The following is a 19,137-nucleotide window of genomic DNA, read 5'->3' as shown; positions in this document are numbered from 1 at the left end:
CATTTCAATTTGTCGATAAGAATTATTCATTGTTTCAAGGAATTCCACGCGATATTTTTTTAATAAAAGAGATAGTTATGTAACATGAACAAAAAATAGTTTGGCAAAATAGCTAATTTTGGGGATCCATTTGGCATGTGAAAATATCGACCACTTCCGGCAGGAAATTTGTTCAAAAATTTGGAAAATTAATGGCACTTTGTTACCCCTTGAACACCTATTTTGCCGAGGAAATGGAAATCTAGAGAAAAAATAAAAACTTCAGTATCCCGGTTAGATTTATCGAAAATGGATTCTGAAGTTGAATTGACTTGTCGTCCTGTTTCATTGCTTTGTCACTGAAATGTTTTGGGATTATTTGAGGAATTGATGAGTTCAGAGAATTAGATCGAGAGATATTTCTTGTGATGATTCCCTCCAATGCTACTCATTATCAAGATGAGTTATTGATCAACGTTATTATTTCTGCAGAATTAAACATGATTAATTACATTCGTCTTTGTAATAAACGGCAATGAGTGACTTCAGTGAAAAATGTCGAAGGAATTTTTTTCAGATCTGAAAATTACTCACAAAGAATATTTCTCAGATTTTTTCCCTGCGCCTGTTCACACGGTAAGCTACAAATCTTTCGGCTTATCACAGATTATTGCCCAGTGACGTGTACATAATTTTTTACTTTTTATCTGGGAAATTCAAATGCAATGTAAATAAAGTGGACTTTAAGAGAATGTTTTATGCGAATAAAATAATTCAGACGATTTTTAAATAACAATTCGTACGGATCATTGTTCAACTGAATTATCAATATATAAATCGATTCCATCAAATTTTGATGAAAGAACAATTACTCTTGATTAATCAATGCTGACACTTTTCCAAGAAATCTTCCAGGACTTTTCCACGGTACATCGAAATGGGGTGAATGTGAATTCAGTAATGAAGCGATGTGGAGTGACAGAAGAAGTCAATGTGTCACCCGCTGACACGGCAATTATTCCTGTCATGACAGAATTTGTGAATAAATTCCTTCAGCTGGTCTCTTCATTTCTTAACACATTTGAGGTTTCGCTTCAGACCTTGCCGACAGAGACTGTCCTCCTCTCAGTCCAATTATACGATGTACATTAGAGTGTCCGTAGGAGGCCAATTTCATTGGCGACAATGGAAGCATTGTAACGGTATAATTTTCGCATTCTCTAATTTCGATTGGATTACAGCTCACATTTGCATTATTTATTCAATGAATATATTTTAATTCTGTATAATAAAATATAACGATCCAATCGGATCAATCGTGGGGGGACATCATAGGCATAGAACAATTCAATTAACAATAAATACTATATCACAGAGTTCTTAATTATCAAAGGATCGTGAACAATTACACTTGAAATTAGAAGAAAAAAAAGTTTCAAATCCATTCAAAAAAATTGTGAAAATAGCCTCAATCCAATAAGTAAACATAATCGAACTCATTTAAATCTTCATCTGTGGGGGATTATTCAATTAAAAATACTAAATGTGACTAAATACAATAAATTAGGTGCCTTAAGACTATCCAATTCCTATACAGTTTGTTCCATTCTTCTTCATCAATGACATGCTACTTACTAATTTTATAGGGGCGAAAAAACTCAGATTAAATTAAAAATAATACGATAAAAGAATACTCATATTACACAATCAATCAATTTTCTCGAAGATTGATCTGCATTGAAGTGGTGAAACGTAATTATCTCGGTAATAACTGGGTTAGGAAGGAAATACCAAGAAGCATCTTTTCTAGAGCATTTCCTCAGCAGAAAAAACGATCGTCTTGAGGCTCTCTAAAATCACTGCTTACAAAAACAATCGGATAGATAACAAATATCTTACGTTCCACCCTGTATTTAGGGGAAAATGTGAAATGACCGTTTTTGACGGAAAATTTTCTGACCAATCAAAAAGTTCTTCTGATATTTTTTTATAAAACCACGGTTTTTTAAAGATAATTTCATAATTAAAAGATGAAAAATTAAATGGTTACGTTTTACCACTGCACTACAGAACAATCTCTTCTCATTTGTTCTGACAAACATTCAACGGAATAAGCAATTACGTGAAGACATTTTTATAAATCGTTGTCCTGTCCATACATGTGGACGACAAAATATTATCGAAATACATTTCATGTAGTCGGTGTTTTTATCAGTCTCATTTAGTTAAAAAAGAAGTTAGTCATATTTCTTATGGCGCACGGCACATGCTTCTCAGTGTTTCGTTATTTTTTGCCTTTCTCCATTCATATTTCATAGCTTCAAATCGATCTTCAGAGTTTCGATTGACTAGATGCCATCTTTCACTCAAAATAAAATTTAAATATAGCGTAAAATTTCAATGCTGTTCCATGCTCATGTCTCAAAGTGTTTGTAGATGCTCGTTACGTAGGTCATCACTTGCTGCCAGTCGGGACGTTCTAGTTGACACATATCTCCAATATTCTGTTGAATGAGAATCAAGATATTGAGTTGAACAATTGTTTCTATAAACAGGTGATAAATCATCGATGATGATTGAATTCCTTGGAATTCCAAGGATTTAATGTTCCACGACAGTATAAAATTATTTGTCAACAGTCGAAAAGTCATTTTGCACAATTGTCTTTGTTAATTTTCTAACCGTTGCAGATAACCGTGGCTTCGTTGGAAAGAAACCCTGAAATAATTGTTGGTTATCATGGAATTACTCAAAAATTTTAGGTGAATGCGTGAAAAAAATATGTTCCTTCGAGGAAAAAAATTAATTTTTAATTCGATACGATGGAACAATGAATTTACGCATAATTTCAAGGAAAAGGACTAATTGAACTAAAAAATTGACATTTTTTACGACAAATTAAGGATTTTTCCAAAAAAAACCTATGTAACATTTTTTTGTAAAATTAAAACTGGAACTGTAGCTGTCAGAATTAATTGAAAAGGAAATAGAAAAAAAACTTCCATCTGAGGTTTCTCCATTATTATTAACTAAAAATTTGGGGCAAAGCTCTCCTCAATATGTACAACAAAGGGTAAAACTCGCAGCCCAATCCAAAATTTGACATCGAAAACCAGGACGATATTAGGAGAATCTGCCACATACGATATATTTACTCACCAAAGTTGTTTGGATACCAACGCTCTCGGCTGCAGAAAATGCCAGTGAAAAGTTCCTGCGTTTTTCAGACGGACTCAGTGAGTCATACGGTATTTTATCAGGTAAATAAGAGTGAAGAATAGCGCACAGTGCTAGCCCATCGTTCCAGGAGCTACTGAAGTTGGTGATATCAATGTTTCTGTAGCCAACAGTTTTATTCTGACACCACTTCAGTAAGGCGTTGCGCTTAGATCCTCCATTCTTCACGAGTCCACATAGTGGATCTTTACGTTCAGAGAGATCAGTGACACTGTTCCTTCGCACAAAGTCAATGGCTTTTGCATTGAGAGCTGCTGAGTCAAGGAGTTCACCGGGGCTCAGGCTCACTGGGCCTGACGATTTTTGAGATTCTGCGAAGAAACAAATTCGGGGTTTTTTTTAAGTAAGAACTTTATTGAGGGGAGACTCAATCCCGGCATAAAAAACTTTCGTTCTTCGAGAGAAAAAAATTTTAAATAGTATTTTCCTTGAAATATTAATAATCTTGATAAACGAATGAATTAAAAAATGCATTTTCTCCCGCATTTTCTCTAATCAAACAGCAAAAATGTGGGATCATATTCAAAAAAAGATTAAATAAATATTATTTTTAATTTTTTTTTCTTGAAAAATGAACAAGTTTTTTCCCGGGGCGAACCTCCCCTTAACTATACAAAGATTGCAACAATCATTCATTTTGGGAGATGATCAGTGGATCGAGATTCAAATTTCAGAATTTTTTATGAAGAATTCAATTTTATCCAAAGATTATTGAGTTGATAAAAGATTAACTTGTATAATTTAGGTAATCAATGGGATGAGGGACTTTGGAAGAAAAAATCATGAGATCTTTGTTGTGGAGAATTTCTTGCAAAAAGATTTCTGAATTTTCCTCCGTTAGCACTTGAAGAAATTAAATAAAGAGAAAAGCTGATTATTACCTGATAATGTTAATTTCCTATTGCCTGTAGATTGTGTTTTATTATTATTAGTAGGATTAGCAGAACAAATTAAATTATTAATTTGTTGTTGATCTCTCAGAGGTGCTTTTAAAGATAAAATATCATTGGTCCCAATGGAATTCAACGACGAAGTAGAGCTACTTCGACTACCTGGACCTAAAACAGATAAGAAAAATACATCACATTAAAATTGCTTTGGGAATACTGCATTACAATTACTTCTCAATTTGAAGTAGATCTTGCATATAAAAAACAGAATGCTGTAAGAACTAGTGTAATTATTCCATTAATGCCTGATTCCAGTGGGAAATATTCCCTTTGAATCACTTGTTCTCGAGACGAGTGAAGAACTCTCACTTGAACCATTTCATTTATTCAACGAAGTCATGAATTTCAGTCATCACTTTGCAACTGAATTACTCTTCAATTAAATTTCCATCCAAATTGGAACTCTATTTCTACTAAAAAAATCTGTGTTAAAAATCTCATCATTACGATTCCTTTGGCGCCACGATTTGATGATTTGATTTGATGAAAGGAATTTTCGTTAAATTTCGAAAATTTACAGTTCCATATTATCAAATATTTAATTAATCATCAATTGGAAATTTAGATTATGAATTATCCTACTATTTTTTTAATTTCGATGAGTATATTTAAACTTTAATTAATGTAAGTCGGAAATTCTTTGAATATTGATGAATCCGAAGATCGATTGCCTCCCCTGATCTTCAACAATATCCTGTGACGTCACAAGATGTGGAAGGCTATATAAACTCCTCTCTTCTGTGGAAAATCTCCACACTTCAGAAGAAATAATGGAGATGGAATTATTTCATTATTTTTTCCTGTACTTCTGCGGAAAAATGTTACGGAAAATATATGTCACATTGGGGCGCCAAAGTAATCATAATCTTCAAAAATCTGTAGATTCAACTCTAAGGATTTTGAGAAACCCACCAGCTTTGGCTTGTTTAGTGGCGTTTTCAATACTCTCGATCAAACATTTAACTGAGAGTCTAGAATCCTGTCGCGAAATATTTGCCTTCCTCCTAGCTGCCATTTCCTGCTGAACACTGGTTAAAACACTCTGCTGTGTCTCCGTAGGTGCACTCACAGGTCTAGGAGGTGGGGGTGTGGGATTTTTCTGATTGGCTAAAACATTGAAACAAGTCAAATGAAAAAACTTAAAAGAAAATTTCAGCAGTGAAGTGATAACGAATAGAAAACAGCAATCCGCACTCGAAGATTATTCCGTTGATATATTTGGAAGGAAGAGGGTTCAGAAAAATTCATTGTGACTTTTTTCTTTCTATTCATTATACTTCACTGCTCTGCATTCAACCCACGAATATTTCACAATTGAAGACATAAAATAACAGTAAAACAAAAATTAATAAAAAAAAAATTACCCAACAGAAAAGGTCGAAATTATGCATATATACAGGGATAAAATGAGAATAAAAATCGCAGAAGAAAGGTTGACAGACAAGAGACGAATAACAAAAAGCACACAACGGAAGAGGGTAAAAGGTCCTCGGCTTTCCCGTAGGCGGACGAGTTGGTACATGAATCACTCCCTATACTTCCAATATTTCATTTTCTCCAGTCTGAATCGCAGCGACTAAATTGACAATTATGCAACATTTGGCCCCAGCACATGAAGGTTCTTCAGTTTATGGATTTTTTTTAAGCACACAGATGATGGTTCTAGCGAAGCGGTGAAACTGTACAAGTCCAGGCTTCATACGTATTCTTCTGCGAATATCTCCGAGGCTATTGACTTCATTAAATTATGGGATAGTACAGAGATTTAATTTTCTATCGAATAAATGTCAAATTTCCTCTCAATAATTACCAAGAATTTTTATCAAGTGTCATCAAATATTTGCATTTTATCAATTATCCAATCATCGCGGTAATGAGTGGTAGTGAGATAATTGAATAAGCAACAAGAATTTTTTTAATTGTCATTATCTCAGTAATTCATCATTTTAAGAGAAACTGGTAAAGGATTTTTCTGCGGAAAATGGAATCTTTTACCAAAAACTTCTGATATTTTCTCCCAAAATCACTCATTATCAAGATGACTTAGCCATCAGCAAGCCCTTTAATTTTTGCTTCATATTAAAAAATTCGTTTAATCGTGTAATTATCTCCGTAACGAGTGATGTTACAAAAAAAGTTAAGACATTGATTTTCCAATAAATTAATCCCTCCATAAAAATATTGTTCGACAAATTCCTCCAGAGATATGCGCAAAACAATCCGCAAATACATTTCTGAACTTATCTACAGGTTATCCACCACTTCCCCACTGATATTCACTTAAATTCTTGTTTTAATCTCGTACCTCCCATCATTGGTTGAGGCCTCAATTCAACGTCCTCCAAAATAGACTCAAACTTTTCCCTCAACGATAAAGTCCGTCCCATAAATTTATTTCTCACTCTTCGTTGAGATGCATCTGCCTGAAGTACTATGTGGCTCCTATCTAAACTTTTCAACGGCGATGCGATTGATTTATCTCTATCGCTCCCCACGGATTTTTCAAAATGCCCAAACTCCCTTGGTGAAGTAGACGGCCTCTTGCTATTTATATTAGAGCCTCTGTCATTATTTATTACAGTGTTTATTTTATTTCCTTTCAACTTCTCATTGGAATCACTCGACTCTTTCGAATCTACGATTGGTGGATCGAATGTAAAAACACTTGAGTCAGTGGATTCTGGGCTCGAGCTTTCAACTCCGATGTCCCGAGGTGAATTTTCCAATTTCATGCAGTCAGAATCCATCGATTTTTCTGGCAATCCATAATTAATCGATCTAAAACACTTGTTATCCCTCGATTCTCCATCAAACCCTCCAAAATTCGAAGATTTTCCATCCCTCCGAGATTCATCAATAGATCTCTTCAGATAATTCGACTGACTGATCACCACTTCATCCTTCAATGCTCCATTCCCCCTGGATTTATCCAAAAATTTCGAATCATCTGTTTTCTCATTCGATTCAACAAACCTCACAGACTTCTTCGGTTTACGTTCCTTGATCTCATCGGAAAAATCATCCGATGATTCACAATCTATATTCTCCAAAGACAATCGAGGAACGTAAAGTTTCGGATTCATAATCAAATGTGGATTAGGATTACTCAACTCAGTGGTTATCGAATAATCCTTCACTGCTCCTCTCTTATCAATAACGATTGGCTTAGCCTCCACTGTCTTATCAATTACATCGTCATCAAAATTTTTATGGGCCATTAATAACGATAATCCCTGTCCCGAGGTCTGGTTAATATTATTTTCACTCTGTGATTTTTTTTCCAAACTCTGACGTAAGATTCTCGTCATCTCAGGATCAACTTGGAATCTCAAGTCATCCATTGATCTTCCAACACTTGGTTGTGCGTTTGTTCGAGGAACAAGGAACTTAGAGTTGGATACGTGGAGCCAATAGGAATTTTCGTCGATTCCCTGGATTCCTTGGATGGATTCCAGACAAGAGTTGCTCATGTTTTTGACATTTTTCGACTTTTCTCGAGTTTTTTCGTGGTTCAAGTCCAACTGATAGAGCTTTGGGGGACTTTTTGGATCCAAAGATGACTCCAGAAGATTTGGATACGAAAGATTTCGATAAATTGGCGGGTTCTCTTTGACTTCATGCTGAGAAGTTGATGCACTTCGTTTGTGTTTCGTTGGTTTTGAGGAGTTATTTTCCGTGAGTTTCAGGTCTTCGACACTTCTTTTACGGAGGATTGTTCTTCCTCTCTGGAAGATTACGTTCTTTCGGTCGGTTTTGGGGTCTGGAGGGGTTGACAACTCCGATCGTGCTTATTTTTTTCATTGAGAATTCAAGAAAATTGTGATGTCATTATTGTTGAGGGAGATTTACCATGCTGTTTCGTGGTTGGGGGGAACTAGAGTATTTTGGGGTGACTTTTTTTGGTAACGGTATGTATTTTGGGGATTTTATTTCGTCCCTTCAACCACGAAAGTGTGTAGGATGGATTTTTGAATGAAGTGGTGATGAGTTTGTTTTGCAAATGTCTGAGGAAAGAAGGGGTTTCAAATAATTCATGAGGAAAAAAAAAAATAATAATAAAATAATTCATGAGGTCGGCTTTTGGGGAATTCTATAATCTACGAAAAATGTTTTGTGACATATTTTAGTAACATTAATCGTTTGCAAGGGTACTGCATAATTGGAGACAATTTTTATCGTTAATGCAAATTAATGGATTTTCTCGATAAGAACTGACGACAGTGGGAATCATCGGCTGATACTTCATGTGGAAAAATGATATCAGTTACAAAACAAGATATCTCGACGTTTTTTTCGTAAAAGCACTAATTATCGAGATAATCATTAAATCAACAATGATTCGCGTTCAACAGACATTCTTGTCAATCAATGTTATATATCTCGATCATGACACATTATCAAAAGATTTTATTTGTACAGAATTTTTGATCGACAAGGAAATCACTTCATATATTTCTTTTGATAATTCACAAATCATTTCCACATTAAGGGGAGGTTTATCCTGGGGAAAAAAAAAATTTTGGTTTTTCGAGAAAAAATAAAATAAAAAATAGAACGGAGAAGTTTTTTTCCAGCGGTGAACCTCCTCTTAATTGGATATTTGATCTCAATGCTTGGTTCTATCATTCAATTTTGTCATGAATTGGTAAATTAGGATAAGTGCAGTTTTTTCGAAAAAAGTTTTTTTTGCTAAATCGCTTCCCACCAATTTTTGAAAGCGATTAAGCCAAAAAAACGCATTTTCAAAAAAACAATACCCTTATCCTAGTTTACCAATTCACTGAATTATTACATAAATAAATTTTTGTTCGGAAACATCATCAGGAGACCTTATTATAGACATTTGAATTCCCCAGGAGACAGATCTCCGGACATTTCTCTCAAGTCGACACCATCCCAAGAGATTTGCAAAAGAATCCCTGGAATTCTTCACCCACTTCGCTTGTGACCAAGTTAATAAAAAAAAAATACCTTTATTAAGCTTTTCCACCTGTCCCTCCAGGGCCCTGAGTCTGTCCCTCAGTGTTTTATTCTCCATGACAACCCTCTCCAGCTCCGACTGGGCCTCAGTCTTGAAGTCATTGGCAACTCTGACAGTCATCAGTAAATCATTCTGGAACTGCTCCCATTCAGCGCTCTCACTCTGCCTAAGCTTCTTCTCTTCATTGAGACTCCGTTCGAGCTCATACTGACGGAGCTGGGCCTCTCGTTCACGCCTCTGGGCCTCACTCAGAGCTGCCTTCAGCTCGCGCTTGTCCTCCAGGTGCCTCTGACACTGGGCTTGAAGTTCTGCCAGTGAGTCACGTACCAATTGCAGTTCAGTGTTCACCGACAGTCTCTCTTCTTTCAACTGGCTCAAACGATATTCTAGATCATCGATCGCCGATTTTGCGTTGTTTCTTGTAACCTGAAGTATAGAATCATCAATTAACATGATTTTAATGTTTCAATTTTTCAAGTGTTGATTTAGGGGAGAGTGGGGCTGAATGAAACACTCGAAAGGACGACTGTTTGACGCAATTCAAGCAAAAAAAAATTTTTTTTATAGACTTTTGCTTCTGCATGGAAGCATTGCAATCCTTCGATTTTCACATTCTCTAATTTTGATTGGAAATTATGTAGAATGGTCTGAAAAGTAAAAATACGAGGTTTGGCCACCATGTCTAAAGTAATTCCAAAAAATCAGAACACAAAAATATGACCGTCATTGACAATCATGTCTTCTTTTGTCAATAAAACGGTAAAATAAAATTTTGTCATTGAGAAATTATCCATATAGATGCGGCATGCCAGTCATTTTTCTTCCGTGTCACAAAATTTTGTCACGATTGTCCATCAATTCATTACCTATTTCTTAGTTCATTAACTACTTCGGGGTGACATGAGCTTGCAGTTTCGTCAACTTTCAGATAAAAACAGAAATGAAAATTTTGACACCTGAAATGGCGTCACCACTTAGATGCGATATGAGCCTCATAAGTCGATCACATTTTTGTCATGTGACGTGTCAATGACGGTCACACGACCGTCATCCGACATGTCACGGAATTTGTTTCCAACACAAAAAAAAAAATCCTCAGTCATTTCTCCCCAAAGTTTCGAGTCCCATTAATTCTCCAGACACTTCTCTCCCTCAAAAAATGAAATTTTATCTCTTACCTTACACTCCTCTTGCAACTGTGAGTACTGATCCCTCAGCCTGTCATGATCGCAGTGGCTCCTGGCGAGCTGCTCCTGAAGTGCAGCAGCCTGTGTCTCCAGAGTATCCTTCTCCCTCCTAGCAGCATCCAGCAACTCATCGGCCTCACTCTTGCTCTCCACCTGTCTGCTCTGCTCGAGCTCCTCAATCTTCGCCCTGGCATTTTCCAACAAAGTTGCCAACCTGCTGATCTCAATATTCCTGTTAGCACTCTCCTGCCTGGCCCCCACAAGCTCCACATCAAGCTGTTTCCTCTCAGCACTCCCAGCCTCCACCGCAACCTCGAGATGATGGACTCGTTTAGCCAAACGTTCAGCCTCACCAGTGCTCGCTTCAGCCGACGAGCGAAGGACCTTCAACTCACTGGACAATTCCTCCAGCTTCTGGAGAAGAGATTCACGCTCCTCTTGGGCACTTTTCAGCAGATCCACCAGCTTCTGCTCTCGTTCAGTGTTGTAGCCCTTCGACGAGTCCTGGGGCTTCTCCTCCCTCAACAAAAGCCCCTGAAGAGTGTCAACCTTGGACCTAGAGTCCTCCAACTTCTCAGTTTGCCTGCAGAGAGACTCCAGAAGAACTGCCTTCTCCTCAGTCAATCTCTCATTATCCGTCTGGAGTTCAGAGAGCTGAGCCTGGAGATCACTCAACTCCTGGATAGTCGCCTGGAGCTCCTCATTGGTGGAGTAATGTGTCTCCTCCATCTGGAGAATTCTGTCTTGCAAACAAGCAACCGATACTTCTGACACTGAACTCGAGGATCGCTTGTCCCATTCTGGTGTTGCGCATCTCGGATTGTCTGTGGAGGGGGCTGTATTTGGATCACCGGGGGGCAATAGGGGCTCGTCACGAGCTGCGTCCTGAAGGAGTTGGTGCTTCTCGGCGTCGGACAGGGGCGAGTGGGCCACATCGCGGAGACGAGCACGGAGAACCTGGTTGTCCTCAGTCAGTCTTTCGACTTCTAATGTGTGTTGCTCCTGGAAAGAGAGAGGGGCTTGATTAAGGTAGAGGTGGGGTAAAACGGACACTTTAGACTGTTTGTTCAATTACTCATAACTCAGGAACAAATTTGTCAGTTGAGCTCAGCTTAGGCTCATTACAAAGGGAAAGAATTGTTCTTCGCATTAAAGAGAAATTCATTGAATTTCATCAACATTTCAACCTGTTATTAACATTTAAAAGAAAAGTCAAATGTGTCCATTTTACCACAACCTCCCCTATTTATGGCGGGGTCGGCATGTAGGAGGGGAATCTATTGTTATCCCGCAGGAAACCAATCGCTGAACAAAAAAACGATATTTCAACTGCAAATTTTTTATCTAGTTCGACCATTTTTGGGCTCGAAATATTTTTTTAATTACTTTTCGATTTTTTCCCACATATTTCAAGCCTTCTTTCATTTTTCTAGCTTGTCTTTTGGATAATTGGAAAATAATTAATATGGATAGAAAAAGTGGCAACGTCGTGCCGTTCGAGGTACGAGTGGCAGCACTGATTCACTCAGCTGTTATGTTCTTTCTCATAGCGAAATGTAAGATTACAACTCCATTCGTATTTGCCGGGCTTGGCCCTCCACGATTGCTAATCTCGACGTTGTCGCTATTCCAAGTTGCGCACGCAGAATTCCTATTTTTCAGTTTTTTAATTACCCCTTCTAAACAATTCTCCTAGGCCACTTGGATAATTTTTTTCTATTTTTAATAATTTCTTTCCAAATTCTCACAAGAGCCCGTTTAAAGAGCATTTTTTAGAAAAATTCCTGTGTTTCACCCATTCTCCTAGGCTATCTGGGATTTTGCATAGTGGTTTTGAAAAAATCAAAGAATGTATAAAAAAATTGCCGGCGGCTGTACCTTCGATTCGGTCGATAATTGCATGAATAATAGAGATTTTCTGTCATTTTCAATACTTGTCTCACTGAAAAAAATTATAACCGCCGAACTACGACGAAAGGCAAACTCTAATTGCCGCCAAAATTCCGCTCATCTTATTGACAATTGTTTGTGACAATTTCAGATTAAAAGAAAATTAACTTTTTGAGAAATTAGCAATTAAAAAAAAAAATTTTCTCGTATAAATCCCGTCGAACTGAAGATACTGTTATGGATGCCCTTTCATTTTGAAGGGTTTTTCATGCTCTTTGCGTGTGCAAAAGGGCTATTCGATAACTTTAAAACCCGCCAAGTTATTGGGGCCAATTTGTAAAAAACAATTTTTTTGGTCAAAACAAGCAATTTTCAAAAAATCATAACTCCCTCAATTATCCATATATTTCAATTTTTATTTTTTCAAAATTTTCGTCTAAGCGGCATCTTTTCAGAAAAAAATAGATGCGAGAATCCTCAGCCTTCACTTTTGTCTCCTGCTGATTTCTCGTGCACCTGCTCACCTACATTTCAACAAATTGAAGATTCTAAAGTCTTTCAACATAAATCGAGTAATTATTGATATGTTCCACCTGCTCCAATCACCGAAAAATCTCAAAACAACAACTCAAAAACCATCAACAAAGACTCGGAATAATCCCCCCAATCATCACTGATAAAATAAAATAAAACATAAATACCATTCCAGTAATGAAACAATCACATGACGAGTGCCACTTCCCGAATGCTCCAGCTCACTTTTCCACGATATTTAACCCCAATACCATCAGCACACACTCTCAGCCCGAACCATCCACAGCCGACCTAATTGTCATCTTTAATCTAATAAACGACTAATCCTCCGAAACAAGTAAAACTGTCACGATGTCAGGGTTATGTTTATGAACCTAGAATCTAGCACCTGAGGATAAACGACACATTGTCCAACGCATGTGCCACAGTTGTCTCATTGCACACAAACCACTCAAGTAACTGAATGCTCAACGTTAAACTGGGGAATAACTGTTAGTAATGGTGATTAATGACGTTTTTTCATGTCTTCAACAATTCGGCACATGAACACGCTTTCTACGTAACACTCGACGCGGGGTTATGCTCACTGCGAAAGGCGGAATTGAGTAAAAATGTGTGTATGGGTGAGTTTGCTCGATCGGTAAACAAACTTCGGTGGCAACGGTTCAGTTGTGTACGAGCGCGCGCACGTTTCGTATTTTCATGCCTTTTTGCTTCCGAATGAGAGCTTTGGAATGGTGATTTTTTTCGATCTCTCAATTTTGCGTGGAAATGCCTACAAATGTCATGAAACGTGAAGAAATGATGTTTTTAAAAAATGTGTTTGTATGCCCAGAACTGTCCCCATAACTCGAGAATTATTGAGGCCAAGATGCTGAAATTTTGGCTGCTAATTGCTACCACTGAGACTCAAATTTGTGCTAAATTTCAGCTCGATCGGTTGAACGGTTCCTCAGATATAGCGATTCTTCGAAAATCGTTTTTTGCCGATATCTCCTGAACCATTCGGCTGATTCAATTTTTTTTTCAAAATACTCGTCATGATGATACCTATTTAATTGGATTTAAAAAAGACCATTACACCCTGAGCAATGTAGTTTTATTCTCGTTTTTTAATGTTTTCGCTGAAATTGCTTGTTCGCACGATAACTCAAAAAATAATCGAGACAGAAACTTGAAACTTGGTATGATTTTAGGTCTTATGGTAACAAAGTTTGGGATTCTGGATGAACGAAATCGGACCAGTAGTTTCGGAGATATTCAACTTTGTATGTGAAACTCTTTCGCTCAATATCTCAAAAACTATCGCTCCGGTTTCAATTTATTTTCCTTCAAAATGTGCGTTTTGATGTCATCTATCGAGATGTAACAAAATATGGGTATCATTCCATTGAAATTTTGCGATATATCGTTGTTTTACTATTTTTTTGGTCGGAATTCACTTTTGCGCACTATGACATGGGTAAAAGTCAGGAAAACCTTTTGAAACTTTGACTTCTGTCGCGCTGCTTTTCTTTCATTTTTTAATTTTCATTTGACGCTGGTTATTCGTGTATGTGCACAACCGGCAGCTGTTCCAACGGTTCAGCATCTGCCTCGGGGCTAAAACGTCCTGAGGAATGCGGAAAAAAGGGGGACAGAATTTTTCTGGGAATCATAGGAATCATGGAGGTTTACGAGGGAGAGGGGGGGCTCACCTCCGCTCAGTGATCGGAATTGAATAATCGTGAAGACGGTATTGATTGGTTTGGAGGAAAATGGCAGAAGAAAGTTTTTGGAACATTTTTACTGCTGTAAAAATGGGTGTTTGATGTTTTTTGAAAAATTTCATGACTCCTGGCTGATTTGAGGAATAAAATTTGAGGAACTTGCATGAAGCTCAATTCTTTCTAATTCCCCTATGCACTCATTCCTCATAAAATGAATAGATAAACGGCGAAAATTATGGAGAAATATTGGCTAGATGTCCTAAGCGATCGAGAGTATTCGGAGAAATACTAGCCTTCGGCTCGGACGCCAATTCCACGCGAGTAAAAAACCCCATGGCACTTGTCATGAAATATACTATACCCCCATTACCGTTTCGAACGGTGAACTTGGCAGGTATCACAAAAAAAAATAGGATGTGTTACGCGTGCGTGTGAAAAAGTGAAACTTCCCACACTAGTAACACAATAATATACTATTCTTCGTGGAGAATAGTGTTTTCGAGACACACTCGGTTTCGAAGATGTTACCATAAAAATATACAAATCCGCTTCTGCAATAAACTCTATCGGACGCGAATTTTAAATATCCAATGAATTTTCTAGGCCTTCCGCATGGTTTTCTGAAGGAAAATGGGCGGATGATTCCTACCGGACGAACATAATTATTCGAAGAAGGAAATTGTCGCCATGACCATTCTAGAATTAATTCTCGAATTAATTTGTTGCTTGGAGAAAAATATTTCCGGGAATTTTTGTATCTTAAAAAAAGAGCTCAGAGGTGATTGTTGAAAGGCTTTTTTTATAGAGAATGCTTCAGTTTTCCTTGAAAAGCCCTCTAGTTATCTATCTCAACACACTCACCAGTTTGAAAGATATTTTCCGAAGAACATACAAATCCGCTTCTAAAATAAACTTAATCTGATATTAATTTTAAATTTTCGACGAATTTTTTAGTCCTTTTCGATGTTTTCTTGAGAAAAGTTGGAAGATGATTCCCACGAGATGACGAAATTAATTATCCGAGGAAGGAAATCGGCTTCATTATCCGCATCGAGTCATGTGGAAGTTCCAGAATTAATTTTATTCAAATGTGCAATTGCAGTCCCATTCCTTGTTAACTCATTGACAAAAAATTGCTAATTCTCCAAAGTTTTTTTTCATTGGCCAAGAAAATGACGTAGGGGGAGTAGGTCAAATTGTGGGCGGTGATGTGAGGTCACGGGGAATTGAGGATGACAGTAAAGATTAATCGACGTGGGACTTTCGAAATATCAAAAAACTTCCATTTCCGTTTTTTCACCCGATAAACGACCAAGAATGAATCTCTCTCCCGTATGAAACCGGAGAACTGGCTAGATTCGTTATCAAAGGTGACAGCATCGACCCTTTCAACTCGATTATTCTTCCCCTTCCCTCTCTAATCACCGACTAACTCATTGGAGTAGTAGGCGGAAATGAGTCGAAAATTCATTTGTAGATTATTTTCCAATTATGTTCAAAATGGGTTTTCACGGTGGGTTCGCTTTATTTGAGAATAGTTGAGGTAAATGACAGAATTGAATTGCATTGAAATGAGTAGAATGGAAGGCGTAATAAAAGGAATGCGATGATTATATACAAATTTCTGAAACAATGCAAAGTCAGCAACGCATCAACAATCAATTACGCATCAGCAGCACTGAGAGAAAAACAATTTTTTTAGAAGGATTTACGGGATTGCGGCAATGCAAACGTCTCGTGGCGGGTGATTTTCTTGCCACAAATCGAAAACTGTCGATTTTGAGAGGAGCATGACTGAGATCAAGAATAAATGGACTTGACACAATCTCGAATCTCCCTCAATCGCGTGAGCAATGGTTGCAAGAAATATTATTTTTTACGGAAGAACAAGGGTTTTGAAATTTCAAATAACTAAATTTTTCACGTGGATACGTCTATGTTTTCATTATGGGGGGGCATTTAGGGAAAAAGTCCTTATGGAGTTGAATTAATAGGACCTGTCAAGTGCACGTCACGGGCAAGGGCGTCGTATCCCTTTGTCATTTGATTAGTTCCTCCGAGGAATTGATAAAGAGCGGATGCGTCTTCCGAGCGTATTAAGGGTGCCAAGTGCATTTGGCGATGACCTTGAAAATTGGATTCACCAACAAAGTTATAATTTTTTTAATTAATAGTATTAGACAGATGGTGAACATCGGTGACAATTTTAAAATTTTAGAACTTATGGATATCGAGAAATTAAATAAACAAAATCAGTCTTATACACGGCCTCTTATGGAGTTTTGATTAAATTGAACGTTTCAACCCCCTAGGAACTCGAAAAATTTGAAAAAATTTGAAGATATGGGGAATGATGTGTTCAATGTGATGGCGACAAAAAACAATGGGGTACCGGGCTGAATGAGAGATATTTCAACCCGCCGTACGCATTTGATCCCATGCTTTCTCGAGGTTCGTCACGCGAAATAGAGGATTTTCCGCATTTATTTTCCCGATGTCTAGTTTCGGTTGTGGGTTTAAAATTTCGCCGAACGGATGAATGCATATTTCTCCAATGATGGAGGGAGAGAAAAAATTGTTTTTAAATCTTTTTTCAAATTCACTTGGCACCCGTAAGTAAAGTCAAAGTAATAAAGTACCTTTCCACTTATTCACCGGTTTGGTTATTTAAACTACCCCATGTCCAATAGAAACAAACGATCTAGTCTAAAAAAACAAAAAAAAAATTACCTTAACAAATGCAAGTTCAGTCTTAAGTTCATGAAGTAATTTAGCATCATGTGTGGACTCCCTAAGACCGGCCTCAAGTCTCGCTCTCTCTTTTCTTAAGAGCTCGAGCTCACGCTCGAGCTCCTGCATCCTGTTGCTATTTTTCCCTGTACTTTTACCGTGTACCTTGGTACCCTTGACACTGTCCTTAACTTGCCAGTTAACGTTCTGTATATTATCGTTTTTTCCCTCTAGTGACGATACACTTGGTGCTTGTCGTGGATGCAGACACTGGGCCACCTGTGGCTGTTGCTGCAATTGGGCTTGTGGTGGTGGTGAAGGGTGGCCCGTTTGCTGCTGCTGATGGGGCAAGTGGCTTTGCTGTCCTCTTCGAAACAGCGATTTGAACTTCATCATGGTCACTCGTCTACTCTAATTAACTCAATGCCCTTTTTTGTTTATTTTTCAAAAAATTGTTTTTCACTTCTCAGAAGTCAAATCATTCACTTCACGCTCCTATTGATGAATTGTGCTAAATATATCACTTCTATTTATAATTCCGCTCTTGTCTTTCGTTCATTGAGTCATAGAACTCGTTTCACTCATTGAATAAAGAGATTAAAAACAGTTTAACGATTTTTTAGTCAATAAAATTGATAATGTACAGGCTGAACGGTTTAAACTTTCACAATCGTATGAAATAAATGCCTCCGATTGTACCTATGTATTCGTCACAACGGAACGAACTCTTATCATTATTATTCTAAGGAGATAACGATGAATCGAACGCCCCGAACAACTTCCGAAGTGCTACGTATCATTTTTTTTTTCATTCTTAATTTAGTTTTGAGTTTTAAATAGAATTCCAAATGCATACGTCGGCGAAATTTTCACTCCTATTCTAATTGGGATTTACCGACTCATTTGAATGTCAATTTTAGGATTTCAATTGATTGAAAATCGAACAGAACTTTAATGTATTATTTTTATTCTGCGAATGACGATTTCATCGGATATTATTTTCCACATTCACATGATTTTTTAATCCGTATATGTTACTTTCGGATGAAAGCAAAATCAATTCCCCAATTTTCCGAATTTTCAAGTTCAAATTATTGAAAAAAAAAATCGTTAATTGCAAGACGAACCAGCGCGTTAGATCTCGTGACTGTTCACCACTTGCTGTCTCGCACCGAATAATCGTAGGAGTGGCACACACACACACGATTGCTGAATCTCCTCAGCAAAAAAAGAAATTGTCCCTGTTTTCACGTTTCTCCACAAATAAAATGGAAAAAAAATTCTTCAAACAAATTAACCGACTACTACAATTCGTTCTCCGTGAAGATAGTCGGCTAATAACGAGAGTCTCACTTCTCCCACCGCCCGGCAATGCCCCTCCATTGTCCCCACTTCGTCGAATAATCGCCCAACTCAACTTGAATTCTCGATTAAAAAAATATAACCAAATAAAATTGGTATTTTGTACCCGTACGGTACTTCTGGTGCATCCAAGTCGGCCAGGTTTTGAGAACAGATGGGGTGGGGATGAATCGTGAGAGGTCGTTCACGGCGAAGAAACAACTCGTAATGAAACGAGTAACGTAGCAACTGCATAACCAAGGTGTTGAATAAACTCATTCATTTTGCAATAAATGAATGATAAAAAAAATTGATGAATAATGTTAGATCCAAAACACACCGAGACAAGGAATCAACTCTTCGGCAATTCAATTTTTCACTCTTGGCGATTTTTTAAGCGATTATTACCGCATTTTAGCGGATATTATTTTCGCGAAAGTTCCACTTTTATCAAGGTTTTTGTGGAGAGATAGGTATTAACCGCGGGAACGGAGCGATTCAGGATAGACACATGCTCCCGAGTAATCGAACGTCGACCGTTCGGAACGGGGACTGTCGAGGGGACTGACGGTTTTCTCATTTGCTCCGCCAACGAGCAC

General features: G+C 37.5%; 1 protein-coding gene across 4 annotated transcripts; it reads right to left on the bottom strand.

Annotated features, from left to right (window-relative positions):
- Positions 1-1,214: 1,214 nt before the first annotated feature.
- LOC107041102 (cytospin-A) lies at positions 1,215-19,080 on the bottom strand. Of its 4 annotated transcripts, none has more exons than XM_015261490.1 (8): positions 17,198-19,080; positions 10,326-11,336; positions 9,138-9,573; positions 6,472-7,953; positions 5,079-5,273; positions 4,098-4,274; positions 3,139-3,527; positions 1,215-2,483 (listed from the first exon to the last, which is right to left on the bottom strand). In XM_015261490.1, exons 1-8 carry the CDS (start codon positions 17,591-17,593, stop codon positions 2,394-2,396), a joined length of 4,176 nt encoding a protein of 1,391 aa, XP_015116976.1. In that variant the 5' UTR covers positions 17,594-19,080; the 3' UTR covers positions 1,215-2,393. The 4 variants fall into 4 exon arrangements, with proteins under 4 accessions (XP_015116976.1, XP_015116977.1, XP_015116978.1 ...); XM_015261491.1 differs by lacking the exon at positions 17,198-19,080 and adding an exon at positions 12,926-13,337; XM_015261492.1 differs by lacking the exon at positions 6,472-7,953.
- Positions 19,081-19,137: the final 57 nt, after the last annotated feature.

Source organism: Diachasma alloeum, unplaced genomic scaffold (assembly GCF_001412515.2).
Source record: "Diachasma alloeum isolate Michigan unplaced genomic scaffold, Dall2.0 Dall_scaffold_00354, whole genome shotgun sequence".
Lineage (NCBI taxonomy): Eukaryota > Metazoa > Arthropoda > Insecta > Hymenoptera > Braconidae > Diachasma > Diachasma alloeum.
Note: the sequence above shows the minus strand (reverse complement) of the source record. Positions and strands in the feature narration are given on the sequence as shown.

Coding starts and splice junctions, on each gene's coding strand:
- LOC107041102 (XM_015261490.1), bottom strand. CDS start 17,593: ATGATGAAGTTCAAATCGCTGTTTCGAAGAGGACAGCAAAGCCACTTG. Junction 11,337..17,197: donor CTGAACTTGCATTTGTTAAG/GTAATTTTTTTT, acceptor CTCTCTTTCCAG/GAGCAACACACATTAGAAGT. Junction 5,274..6,471: donor GCCTCAACCAATGATGGGAG/GTACGAGATTAA, acceptor TCAATGTTTTAG/CCAATCAGAAAAATCCCACA.